Raw genomic sequence first — 14,246 nt, 5'->3', positions numbered from 1 at the left:
AAAGATCTGCTAATTAGTGTATGAAAAAAAAGTTAGGGGTTTTTGTTTTATTTTTATGTTATTTTTATTGAAATTAAAATTAAAATTTCTTAATTGAGTTTAATTTTAAAGTTAAAAATTTCACACGGTTAAGAAATAAAAAATTAATCATAGTATTAATAACGTTCTTGATAATGATAAGTATATACAAGGCAACAAATTTATTATTTACTAGTAATTTTTTTACATAATAGTTTGTTTAAAAGATAGTATAAAATATTTTTATATTATTAGTGTATAAATAGTTCTTATTAATTTATATATGCTTATAATATTATTATATATATATATATATATCATAAAACAATTTTTTAATTAAAGACTATTGCAAGTAAGATTTTTCCACGTAACAATTCTGGTAACTTCTACGAATCTATAAAGCGTGTGTGATATTGTTTGTTTATACGAAGAACAAGAAACAATAAACAATGCTATCGCAGTTTTGAGATTTCTATGCGATTGGGACGAGACGCGTGGCGCAAACTTTGGTAAAATTAGTTGGCGTGTCCTCTTGATAGTGTGGCACCAATACCATCAACAATTCAACATCAAATTCACCTCTTTCTTTGTCAGATGTTCCTTCCTTTCTTTTAAGACACATTCACTCCTCTCTAGCAATAGATCAGATTTTAAGTCTAACAAATATTTATAGATATATTTGTAGATTATCTATTATCAAATTGAACTCACATATATATTATATGAATCTCATCCTTACCATGTGTTTATTGGTTTACTGTATTGCTTATTGCTGTTATTCTTTTTTTTTTTTAAGATAAAAAGTTTTAGTGAATTGGATGATAGGAACTTCATGAAATCAAGATATGTTTTAAAATTTATTAAACGCTCATAAAAAATATATTTATAGATTGTGTATCAATAAAGTTTGTCAAAATGAATTTGAATTTACATTTTTATAGCATATATATAAGTCTAATTCTTATCAACTGCTATCCTTCGCGAACATAGAATAAAAGTCAAATATATAATTTTGAAAAACTAAACATTTACTAGATCTAATTAATTTAGATTAGATTTAGTCTAGTTATTGTATTAAAATATCTCCACTAACTTTAACTTAACCAAATTTGGATTAGATTAAATGGTTAGGTTGCACATATTAATTTTTTATTTTAAGATATCTTCGTCAAAACAGGGTAAATTTCTAATTATATACATATTTTTTTTATTAATTATGTTATAATAATAGTAATTATTATTATTAATTCAGAAAAATGTTATAATTATCAACAACCTTCTATTTTTCCTAATAATTTATATTTCTTAACAGATGAATAATTTTCTCATTACAACTATGTACTATCCAATATTTTACTAATTTTTTAATAACATATTTTCCATTAAATTTACAAATGACTTTAATTTTAATGCATCATTAGTATATATTTTTATACCAACAATCAATTAAAAATTATCTTAATTATAACTTTGAAAATAATAAAAATTAATAATTTCCAATCACATAAAATTCAAAATTAAGTAAAGAAAATACATTCAATTAAATTCCACCGGTAAATGTTAAATTAACTGATAATTGATATGCTTTGTTTGCTTTGGAAGACATTATTTTTTTATACCAATCAAAATTAGAAAGACACATATATATAGTTGGATGGAAGAACAATAGGCCATATTTCACTCCCAGAATTCTGGTTCATTTTTCTTTGTCTGAATCGAACACACGTGAGTATGTCTGATCACGAAGACCATGCAGACTACGCAGACAATGAATCCTTTGCAAAGCGTAGGTTCAGGGATAGGTCCAAGGTACGTTACCTTCAATCCATTTTCTTTATATAAAACTTCGATGCATTTTTTGGTGTTGTTCTTGAATTAGATTTTGAAATTTTACTTTGGTGATTGGCGTAATAAAATGAAATTTATATTCTAACAGAAGAATAGTATAAAAAGCACGTACAAAAATTGTATTTATAGTATCTTTGGAAACTAGAAGGAAGGAAGGAATTTTGATTGAGATGCAGAAATTATAATTATTTGCTTTTGAAAATCACATCCAAAATGTGGAACCAGACACGTTATTAATTGGTGTAATAATTTTTGCCTTTTTTGGTTTTTCAATTTAATTTCCATGAATGGCTGCATCTGTTTTTTAATTTCATGACATGGGTTTGTTTTTGTTTTGGCTGAAAATGAAGGAGGCATTGTCCAAACAAGCCGTTAAGTTAGCCAAACAAGCTGAAGAGCATGAAAGGTTCATCAACAAGGTGGGTATATTCTTGTTTCTGATTCAGGTTTTTATTTATCAGCAAACCGTTAGTTTGTTAGTTTTGTTGGAAATGTGAGTTGGGGCCGCGACCTCTTTCCCTCCCTTCTTCCTTTCCCTTCCCAATTACTTGGCCAACCTTATATTTCCCTCTTACTGATTCATGTATTTTAGCTATGTGTTTCTTTTTCATCATCTAAGGCCATTTGGGTATGTTAATAGTGAACAAGCTTGGATTTTGATTTTTTTTTCCTTTTATGAATGTTCAGGTGACTCATCTTTTGGGGGTTCTTGGCTTTGGTTGGTTTTGCTTCATCTTTGGGGCAAGTAAGTTGATTCTGTTTGGCACAATGCATTGGTTTTTCTTTTTCTTTTTTTAAACAGATTTTAATGCCTTCTTTATTGGTTTTCATTTTTTTATTACCCTCTTTTGCCAGGGCCACAAGCCGTTCCCTTGGTATATTGTTTGTTCTATGTGGTATTTGTTCCTCTCCGTTGGATATATTACAGGTTCAAGAAATGGCATTACTATCTCCTGGTAAATGATGATATCTCAAATTTTGTATTTCAAGTTTTTTTTGCAACTATGAAACTAGAGAAATGGTAACAAGAAGCAATGGATTCTTTAACATACTCTTTTAAATTCACTCATTATTGGTTGGAATTTATTAGAAATAGTAAATTTTGTGTGGCTCTCGCTACTCTCACTCATGATTTGTGTTTTCTAATCAATTTTAACTTTGTTAAAGAGTGTGTTAGAGAGTGAATTGCTAACACTCCTCATGAAACTATTCTATATATGTCTCAATGTTCTCATTATCATAAGGATATAGGTATTAATTCCATGTGTTGCTGTAGTAGAAACCTATGTGATGAAAACTAGGTGGTAAAGTGATTTGTTCATGCATTTCAGGATTTTTGCTATTATGCCAATACAATCTTCTTGGTTTACCTCCTTTTCTACCCAAGCAATGAAAAGCTTTTCCTGGTTTGCTTTTCATTTGCTGAGGTAAGCATGTTATCCTTGATAATTTGATGTCTTGGTAGAAGAATGGTTCATTTGTCAACTTTATAACTTATTCTATAACTGTTTTGCAGGGGCCATTAGCGTGGGCTTTAATTGTTTGGCGCTGTAGCTTAGTTTTCAGTTCGGTTGACAAGATTGTCAGTGTTCTTATCCATCTTTTGCCTGGTATGTTATACCTTTATTTTTCAGTAGTCCTCTCTTTTTTTTACAAGATAATAAAATTTTGGAAAATCTTACTCTTCTTCTATGATCATTATAGACTCATGCTTTCCATTATCAATTATTGGAAATATCTGCCATTATATATATATATATATATATATATATATATATATATATATATATATATATATATATATTGGGTCAGTGTGTTGTTTGCTTAGCATGCAATAGTAATTTTATGATAGAACATCTCTGATCAAATGTATCTTGCTTTGTGTTCAATTTCTATTATCTTCGTGATTTTTCTATTCAAAGTTCACAAATTTCTGGAGTAGTATTGGGCATTAGTGTTGGTTTAATCAACTAATTTTTCCGCACCTACATAGATCCTCATGTAAAAAGACAGTTTGAACTAACATTACTATTCAAGATTTTCTTGCTAGACATGGAAATCAAAAGTTTAGTAGCAGAATTCATACTTGATCAACTTTTGCAAGACTTTTCAGCGAAATAACAGAAAAATCAGGTTTCCAGGCAATAAATTTTAATCTTGAAGGTGAACAATTTTGTGGAATATTTAATATTCTATTTGTGTAGAACTCAATTCATGCTTAAATTTTATAAGAAAAAAATTAAAAAGGCTACAGATGCCAGAATGGATGCTTATCAAGGAATTCGTATTTGGGCAAAAACAATACGAAGGACCTTCAATTGATATCATCTACACCAAATCAAAACACATTAATATTTTGATCTTTTTTTTATACTTCTGTTCATGCCACAGACTCGCAGTGTTGCTACTCGCTACCCCCCTCCCCATGAGAAAAGAAAAAAAAGAAACCCTCTATGCTGAGGCTTTTTTTATTTCTTTGTTGTTCATCTCTACTATAGTAGTGATTCACCAAGTCTTATATCTTCTGTTTCTTGTATGACTTGCATCTATTTTCAGATGTCTTCATTTCTTGATCTGTGCCTGTATGATTTAATATCTGTTGGATATAAAATCATTAACGAGCCTTCCTCTGACAATATCCACCTAAATCCATATATTAAATCACTATATTTTATCCTGTATATTATGAAAATATGTAATTTTAATACTTGTTTATCTGTGGAATAGCTTGAACTTCTACTTAGGCATCACAACATTAGAGATGCTACAATTGGACTGGACTTGTGATAGACATGTCAACTTTATGTTTCTTGCTGCATCCATTTTGGTTTTTATTATGCTTTTAATTCAATAGATTTTTTCTTCAGGATTGGTTTTCTTTACCATTCGATGGTGGAATCCTGCAACCTTTGAAGCCTTGCGACCAGTGGGAACAGCTAGAAGATCTACATGGCCTTACATCGAAGATAAATCCTATCTCTGGATGTGGCTGTTTCTGGTTCCCTTAGCAGTTTATATTCTCTGGCAGGTTCTATACTTCCTCATTGTTAACGTCTTGCGCCGACAACGGTTTTTAAGAGATCCTGAAGTCATGACTTCCTACAGGTAACTAGTGAGCATTCCTACAGGCTTTATAGAGTGGTGGTTGATCATTCTTTGACATTTCTCATTTTATTGACTTAACTGTTTGTTTCATAGGGAACTCTCCAAAAAAGCTCAGAAAGCAAACAATATTTGGTGGCGTTTAAGCGGCTTACTTGGGGATCAAAATCGCTTGTTAATGTACATTGTGCTTCAAGGCATATTCACTGTGGCAACCACTGCTCTGACTGTTCCCATATTCTTGTCATATGAATTGTCTGTAGTCTTCCAATTGCTGAAGATTTCTGCGTCGGTGTGGAATGGGGGAAGTTTCCTAATAGATGTGATGCCTAGGCAGGTAATTCTCAAGGAGAAAAAGAAATCAGAGATGCAACCTGTTCAAAATAAAAAAGATCAGTGATAGATGGTGATGGAAAGTGGTAGGTAGTTCAACTATTCTTGAGGCATCTTGATTTCATGATATGAGTTAATTATCCATTTAGTCATACTATCCTAGTCTTACTGGGTATACCAAGGGAGTGTAGCTCAGTTGATTGGTTGAACAGGTTGAACAGGATGGGTGAGTTGTTGTAAACTCCTTGGTACTTGTGTTTGATTCCTATGGATCACACAAAGTCTTATTGTGTATTATAAGATGACCCCACATGTTACCAATCTATGGTCCTCTAAATGCAAATGAAGTGGAATACACCAATGCATATTCCCTGTGCATTTATTCAAATAGACACTTTGTAGAACAAAGTCTTATACGATGATATCTTGCTATAGTTTTATCTTCACCTCTAATTAGTAATTTCAGTGTGCTTTAGTGTTTCGACTTTTTTTGAGATACTAACAAATTTTAGTGCACATGTCCTTACGGCTTGTAATGTCCCTGCCACATATTTGTGTCCGTACAAAAGTTGCTTCAAAATCTACAAGGAAATTGATATCGATATAATCAGATCCATCTTGAAAATCTCATCAATGTGTGGGAGGTCAAAGAGTTTCATTCATGAGGGCAAATTTCATAACTTCTGGCTAGAAAATGGCATTCTCCCGAGTATTAATCCTCCTTAGCTTAAAACATGGTTTATTTGAAGATGTAATCAAAATACTTTTCATTTTGATTTCAATTTCCCATAGCATACGTAGAATGAAGAATAACTTGTCATGATCTACCTGGATTCACAATCCAAGTAATGGAGATATCTCCTTTTTAATATCGTCTCTTATCATTCCATATATTTTTTTTCAAGGAAGGCAGTGAGGGAGCTGTTGTTTAAACTTGAGGACTCAAATCTCCAAATGCTCCTTTATATTGTTCCATCATGTGAGTATCATATAGATGTGGTAACCTTTGAAATGAGTTTATTGCCAGTATAGGTCTGCAACAAAGGTGTAGAGGTTACATTAATCACTAGTTTCTACTTTCATTAAAATAAAACAAAAAATTGAGCATTAAAAGAGATAGTTATCTTGCATAGATTTCTGTAAATATTTTTTTAGAAAAAAACAAGGAAAAACTATTCATTTGGTTGCTACTTTTTATATTGGCACACATTATGCACAAATTTTATCTTTAATACTTAAAAATTTATCCATTTTAGTTCATTTATAAACACTCTTTGATCCCTTTTGGTCCATATGTTATACAAACTTTCTCTTTTGGTCAATACTGTTATACAAACTTTAACTTTAAATCCTTGTTATTTTGTAATGACAGAAATCAAAAGGAATTCGAATATACTTGTATAGAGATTAAAAAATATAATTTTTACCTAGATAAAGATTGTACAACTATAAAGACTGACTAAATAAGTAATTTTTCTATAAAAAAAAAACAATTACATGGAAACAATCGGTTCACTTTTTTTTTATAACATTTCGTTTTTTCATTGGAAGGAAATTACGTATACTTTTTAATTTGGAATTACTACATACATTTCACACATATATTTTCATATTAACAAAACAATTTGGGAGGAGGACAATCTTGAATAAACAAGTAAAGTTATATAAGCAATTGAAAAAAAAAATGGAGGGGGCTGGTCACGGCTCCCCCGGCTCTAACAAGTTCTGCCACTATTATATTCCGTACAATATGTATCTAGTATTAGATATGACGATATGATTATTCTAAAATACATAAGAAATGATCTGTTAAGAATAGTCCTACATCGGTTAATTCATGAACATGATAAATGCTTATATAGTTGGGTAAGCCATCCTCTTATAAATCAAGGAGACCTTTTGAATGCCTTTGCTGCACTATAAATTTAATATGATCAATAAAAATTCATAAAGCATAATAAATAAATAATTGTGATTTTGTAAATTCAAAATAAGAACACACTTCTCGAACGTTATAGAAACAATAAAAATTATAAATCATTGTCATTATACATAAATCACTCCCTAATCTTTACAAATAAATAATAGTATCAATTTCACTAGTAAAATGTACACTGTAGGGTTGGGATAGTTATTTATTTTTATTTTTTTGTGGTTCGATTGGAGGTACCAGCACCTGGTAACGAAAGGGGATGGTAGTAACAATGAGCTCAAAGCAGTAGCTCCCTCTTTTACCAAACCATTCACAGGTATTACGTAATGGAAAGACTCATTCTATTCCATGTTAGGGTGTAATTGCAGGTACCTTGCTTCGTTGTCAACAAAAGAAGAACGAGGTCATAAAATGAGAAGATAAATCAAACTATAGTAATTGATAAGAGAAATAAATTATAAAATTTAAATCTTATTTAAATCCTTTTTCGAAATCTGAACATTAGACTGTTCCACTATCTGACGTTTTTCTTATAAAAAGATAATTACATAATTAAGGTTAAAATATAAAAATACCATTTTTTAAGAGACCCTATTATCATGCATATAGACCCAAATTGAAAGATTTGTATCGGAGCTTGGCCACTTAACTCCATCCCATGCATGCAAATCCATGCTTTTACTTAATTTATTTGAAAGTTCTTAAAACGTATCAATATATAAAATTTGAAAACACCCAAATAAACAACTGAGACAAAAACTTTTTGAAATACCATGGTCTTAGCTACCCAAATAAACATATTGATATTTGTAAGGGCCTTGCCTTTCTTCCTCAAATACAAAAGTCTTTCTTCAAAAAAAAAAAAAAAAAGCTAGCCAAAATACAACACCTGCGACTTTCTAGTTGGGGTGTGAAAGCACGAGACTTTTTTTTATCCTTACAGTTTTTTACTAGGGTTTTTAGTTGTGGATTGGTCGACATAAGGATCTGGGCCTTTTATTTTAGGGATTTCGTTGGGCCAATTAAATTCTTTAAGAGTTGATATTCCTATTACCACTTTTGCTATTCCCACTATCACTTTTTGAAAAGTAGTGAGAATAGACAAAAGTGCCCTTCTGCAGATTTTTTCCACCAGTTTCCCTTTCCTTTCCCCCATTGTTCTCACCATCCTTTTGCCTTCCCCTGCATTATATTTGTTTTTTATACACAATGGAAGTATTGTTGCATTCTGGGTTGAGAATCATTACGTAATCATACTTTCATTGTGGACTTTTTTTTTTTTTTGGAAAGCACCACAAAAGTGCAATTTTGTTGTCATTTTCAACTCAAAACATAACCGAATTGCACTTTCATTGTGTTACTTTTTTGTTTTGAAAAATAATACAATGAAAGTACGATCCGTGTGTTATTAGATGAAAAACACAAAGAAATCATGATTCCATTATACTATGAAGGCAAAAGTAAAATTACAAAATAGAATGATGTTGTATTATGTGGGGGTGGAATCAAATAACACAATAAAATCATGATTTTGTTGTGTTATCTGTGGGTGATGAAAAATTGCACAATGAAATCATGTTTCCGTTGTATAATTGAGGGTGAAAAAAATACATAATGAAACTACGATTTCATTGTACACTTGTACAAAAAGAAAGAGTATTTCCATTGTGTATTTTTTCATTCCCCAATTGCACAACCAAGGTATGATTCCGTTGTGTAATGTTCTAGGGAACAATTTTGAAATATGGATAAAATGCATCTGCATAGATAGTGTCATTAGCAAAAGTAATAATGCCGATAGTAATACCCAACTCTTTTGTGGATACTATTTTTTTTCTTCAAATTATTATTTTTTTGTTCAAAGTGGATACTTTAATTCAAACCAGCTAAGCTGCACCGATTTTTTTTTAGAGGAATGCTAGGGTGACATTCTCTGGCACATATTCTTAAACACACTCTCAACTATTACTTTATTTTTCACCCTATTACTTTATTTTGTTACTTGCTAACCAGCTATCTTTGTGGGCAAATTTTAATCCTTTCTTCTTCTTTTTTTATCATTAGGATTTCAACACTCCTTTGTCTTTGTTACAACTCTCATCGCTCTCAATCTCGCAAAAACACTATCTGAATAATTGAGAGTGAGTTTAAGAGAATTTGCTTGAGAGGGTGATTCTAACATTTTTTTTTTAATAAATAAATAATCAACAAGCGGTGCTGCTTGCCTGCTTGTGGCTATGCCCGTTGATAGAGCACCATAAAACAAAAGTTTATGTTTAGGTCTATTTAAATATATTTTTTTGCAAAAGAACTTTGCTTTATTTTTTCGACAATGAAATTCTATGGTTTGGGTTGCATGAATTAGGACATGGATGGTTCATATTAGGCTGCTCAAGACCAAGAGATCGAAAGCAAAAAGACTCTTAACGGAAGTGAAAGTGGTCCTCTTTAGGCCTGAAAACTTAGTACGTGCTTGAAAATAAATTAAAAAAAAAACCTTTTTTCTTTCTATGACCCTTAATTCTTTATGTACATCACACGAAAAAGTCACCAACGAAAATGTTCACAGAACACAACTGACAAAAGTCTTTTTCTAAATCCAGCTGGGTAATATATATCCAGTGACTGTTGTTTATTAAAAAAGAAAAAGAAAACATCTACAAGTCAACAACTACATCTCAGTTGCTCCCAAGACCAAGGAACATTAGAGAGATTTTGTCTAGAAAGAGCAAAAGCAATAGATCAGAGCAAATTATAGAAAACATTCAAAATAACAAACCAGAAGTTGGTACTCCAATAAATCAATCTACTAGTAGTAGAGGCTCTAATGGGACATAAAAAACATAATTAGAACCCCCCCAGTTATCCTGCTATACAAATTTGTTAACAAAATGCCATGAATCACTCAAAGTATGTGGGAAAAAAGAAACACAAACCCAAACCCAAGAGGACGCTGAATAATTCATTATCAGGCTCTAATAACTGAAATATAAAATACCATAATTAGAACCCAACTTTTCTTCTTCACTGAGTTTTTTTACAAGCTACAAGGCAATGAACCATTATTGTCTTTCTCCTTCAACGAGTTAAGCTTTTCGAGCCTCCATTCTCCCCTGAGCCGAGCAATGAACGTTGCGGCTTTCGCATTCACATCGGGGCTGGGACAGAAAACGTTGGGATCCATAACGCTGTCGTTAACGGTGTCATTGACGGCGTCAGTAACGGCGTCGTTATTGATTGTAGTTTCCGACGCATTAATAATGTCCTCGCGTTCTGGAGAGCTACACCGCGAGCTTTGGTTGCTACGTATCTTAACGAAATCTCCGCGAACTACGAACTTCATCGCCTTCATCTTAAACGGTGGCGGCGGCGGCGGAACTGGAATTAACGGCGACTGGTTGCCGGCGTTTAGAGTCTCGTCGTTGAAGGTGACCGTTCTGTTAGGGAGAGGTGGACGGCCGGAGTTTCTCCGCTGAGGAGGCTCCGGCGGTGGAGGGGTCTGGCTCTTGCGTTTAGACGGCGGAGGAGGCGGCGGCGGAGGTGGCGCCGACACCGAGTGGATTTTCTTGCTCTTGCCTAGTCCTTTTCGGAATAGACTGTGAAACACTGAAGGCAGAGGCGGAGGTGGCGGTGGAGGTGGTGGCACTGTCGTGTTATTCGTTAATTCATCGGCATTATCATCGTATTGCGGATCCTGATTTTCATTATTCTTTGTCTTTTGTTTCTTCTTTTTCTTTCTCTGATTGGAGAGAACTGAAGCCCAAATCATCGCCATCTCTCTCTTCACGGTGCTCTTCCTTCGATCACTCTTGCGCTCCGATCGTGTCTTCACCGACGGAGGCTGCGGCGGCGTCGGAGGAGCCGGCGGCGGAGAGCGGATCGTCGTGAACTCGTGATCGTCGAGCTCAACAGTTATCTCACTCTCTCGCTCTCTCTCTACTTTCCGATGCGTCCGTCGCGTATTGTGTCGAGCAGATTCTGGCGGAGGAGGAGGTGGTGGTGGCGGCGGAGGTGGTGAAGTTGACTTCACCGGCGGCGGAGAAGGACGAATTTCGAAGGTATCAACCGGAATGTCCTTAACTTGATCTTCTTGTTGTTGATATTGATGTTGATGTTGTTGTGGTTGTGGTGATTCCGGCCACCGTTTGCGGTGTTCGACGGCGGGGAAGTGCTCCCTAGCCGGCGAGCGGAACGGCTTGTCAATTTCGAAATCGTCGTAGAAGCGGAACTTGTACCGGTCATCGCCAGTTTCCCACTGGCGCAGATCTGGATAAGAGCTGCTGTTTCGTCTCATCCTCAACCGGTTTCCCCCGGTATCCAGTGACTGCAACTGGTTAAGAGGTGTATCGTTACCATACACCTTTCTTTCTTCTGCGAACCCGAACCACTGCGATTGTCCCTCCGAATGCAAACGACGAAACGCAGCGTTTCGATCCGAAACGGCATCGTCGTCGTGCTGGTGCACGTGGTTATTCGGGGTCTGTTCGTCGTCGTTGTTTCGTCTGGCGAACACGCCGCATAGGATGGCGAAAACGACGAGGAGGATGTTGAGGGAGTCCCAGCTGGTCTTGACGTCGGAGGATGCCGAGCGGAGGAGGCGCGTGACGGCGGAGAGGATCGGCGGCACGGCGAGGAAGAGGAGCGTGAGGATCACAATGGGGAAGAGAATGATAAGTAGCGGAGGGCTCAGTAAGGGTGGCGAAGAGTGCCAGGAACGACGGCGGGGCATGGTGGTGGTGGTGAGGGTGGAAAAAACAAGTAGTGTATGTGCTCTATTCTATCTCTTTGTTTTGTTTTTGGAAATTTGACAGGTACGGGGACAACGTCAAATGAAATTCTTATAACAACGCAGCAACTATGGACAGATAATATACTTGGAGTAACAGGTACTTCCTAAACTAAACTCTCCTATCATTGTATAATCTAGGTTTTTGGATGTCTTTATTTGAATTTATTTTTTAATTTAATTGTAAAAATAAGTATAAACATATGTTAAAAATATAATAATTTTTATTTATTTTTTATGTTTGTCTGATGCTATAATTTTATTTTAAATATATTTACTTTTATTTAATATAATTGAATAATTTAGCAATATTTATATTTAGTTCTCAAGATAATCAGTGCATTGTTTAGTACTTTTGTATATTATTTCTATATTTTTTGGTGTAGTTCTCAAGATAATAAGTCTAATTAAAAGCGATTTGCAAAGAATTGTCCCACTAATACACGTTGAATCTACTAATATCTGAAACTATCGGAGTTGTCTTAACATTATTTAAATTAATATTTAATTCTATAAAATTATTCTGTGGTACACGTGAAATGGATTCCGGACAATGAATGGTTTGATTTTTTTTTTTACTTAAAAAATTATTGCATTAAACACAATTTTAATCAGTGATTGAATTGATATAATTAAGAATTGAACCGATGAAAGCTGATAATTGAGTCTTACAACAAAATAAATAGTAGTTTGATTTATATGCACAGTTTTAGTAGGGGGGAAAAGACATTTTTATTTAGTTTAAAAGTATTTTTGTTCTGATTATCTTTTCCAAAACAAATATTTAAGTCATAAAACATACTAGCTACATGCTTTACAACATTATTCTTTTTTTAAAAAAATCAATATTTTGTCACTATTTTAGCTTTTAAAGATGTATTCATAAAATTAATTACTAAAAAAATTAGTATATTATTAAACTACTTTCAATTTTTTTTAAGTCACCGGTTTAATCATCCATAAAGACTAATATAAGGACATTTTATATTTTTGAAATATTACTTTGGTGATAGATTAAATTCTTGACAAACTATTTTAGTGACAAAATTTTGAAAAGACTAATATAAAGTTGATTTATGTCTTTAAGAGGTTGCTGTAAAAAAGTCTTTAAGCGTTAATTTGATTATTAATTTTTTTGGAACAAGTGTTATGACACATGTAATTTTTGAAAATCAAATTAATGAATTTTTCAAAAAGAAAAATGCAAGTTAAGAATATTCTTTTTTTTAATACATTTATTAGAAAATACAAAATTTTGAATAAGACTTATTAAATAGAGAACATGACCTATAAAATATTTTGTGATTCTTAATAAATTTTAATGGATGATTTAAAAATCACATGTTAAAGAATTTATTACTGACCTTTTTCTTTCGGAATTACTAAACATGAGTATAATAAAATTTCTTCAAATAACCTTTTAGAAAATTTTATTCTTAAGAATGAAGAATCATCCTTTCAAAACAGAGGCTTTCATTTTGATTGATCTATTGAAAGCTAAAAGGAGGAGGAAAAAAATATCTACGGCGCGTAAAATAGAGAAAAATATTGCAGTACTTTCTGTCAATTGAGGAACATAACCAAATATATAATTATAATAATTATTATATATATTCCTTTGCCGCACTTTCAGTTTTCTTGAAGAGCAAGTATGATTGTGCTTAAGTATATATTGAACTCGAATTCCTTTGTGGGGTTATGCTTGACATAACAAGACAGAGATGTAATGTCAACCTCAAAATCACAATAAAATGCACATTAAACGCCAAAAAACTTCTTATTAAAAACGTTAAAAGAAACATTATAGAAAAGGATGTTTCTAATTCGTTGGATTATAGTTTCTGCAACTTATATAGAAGTTTGAAAAAAAAATTACATAACCTTTTTAGCCAATATTTTCCTTGGTTAGATAATAATCTAACGACATTTTGGATGGGATAGTATTCATTCGACCTGATTCTAAAAAAAATAATAAAAAATGAAGTATTGATTTGATCTGAAACTTGGGCTACTCATTCTTAATCGTCGTTATTCTTGACGTTAAATTAAGTTTTAGATAGGTTTATGTGCCTCGAAAGTTTTTTTTTTGAAAGGCATATGTGGCTCGAAAGATGGTGAGGATTGAAGTAAAGAATGTAATTTTGCGTTTATAATGAGAGTTGTTTCACAACCGCAAGTACCTGTAGTCCTGTATCAACCAATTTTTTTAAAGAAAAAACCGTAGGT

The 14,246-nt window shown here is 32.9% G+C and overlaps 2 protein-coding genes across 2 annotated transcripts; one reads left to right on the top strand and one right to left on the bottom strand.

The window, feature by feature from the left end:
- The first annotated feature begins 1,680 nt into the window (after window positions 1-1,680).
- LOC114387401 (uncharacterized membrane protein C776.05-like) lies at window positions 1,681-5,776 on the top strand. The gene is made up of 8 exons (XM_028347588.1): window positions 1,681-1,827; window positions 2,217-2,285; window positions 2,554-2,611; window positions 2,722-2,822; window positions 3,198-3,293; window positions 3,383-3,476; window positions 4,734-4,971; window positions 5,065-5,776. The coding sequence occupies exons 1-8, from the start codon at window positions 1,750-1,752 to the stop codon at window positions 5,366-5,368; spliced, it is 1,038 nt and encodes a 345-aa protein (XP_028203389.1). The 5' UTR covers window positions 1,681-1,749; the 3' UTR covers window positions 5,369-5,776.
- A 4,495-nt stretch (window positions 5,777-10,271) lies between these two features.
- On the bottom strand, window positions 10,272-11,963 carry LOC114385884 (protein CASC3-like). Its single transcript, XM_028345927.1, has one exon. The coding sequence runs from the start codon at window positions 11,961-11,963 to the stop codon at window positions 10,272-10,274; it is 1,692 nt and encodes a 563-aa protein (XP_028201728.1).
- Between the last annotated feature and the right edge of the window lie 2,283 nt (window positions 11,964-14,246).

The sequence above is a fragment of the Glycine soja genome, chromosome 15 (assembly GCF_004193775.1).
Source record: "Glycine soja cultivar W05 chromosome 15, ASM419377v2, whole genome shotgun sequence".
NCBI classification, from domain to species: domain Eukaryota; kingdom Viridiplantae; phylum Streptophyta; class Magnoliopsida; order Fabales; family Fabaceae; genus Glycine; species Glycine soja.
Note: the sequence above shows the minus strand (reverse complement) of the source record. Positions and strands in the feature narration are given on the sequence as shown.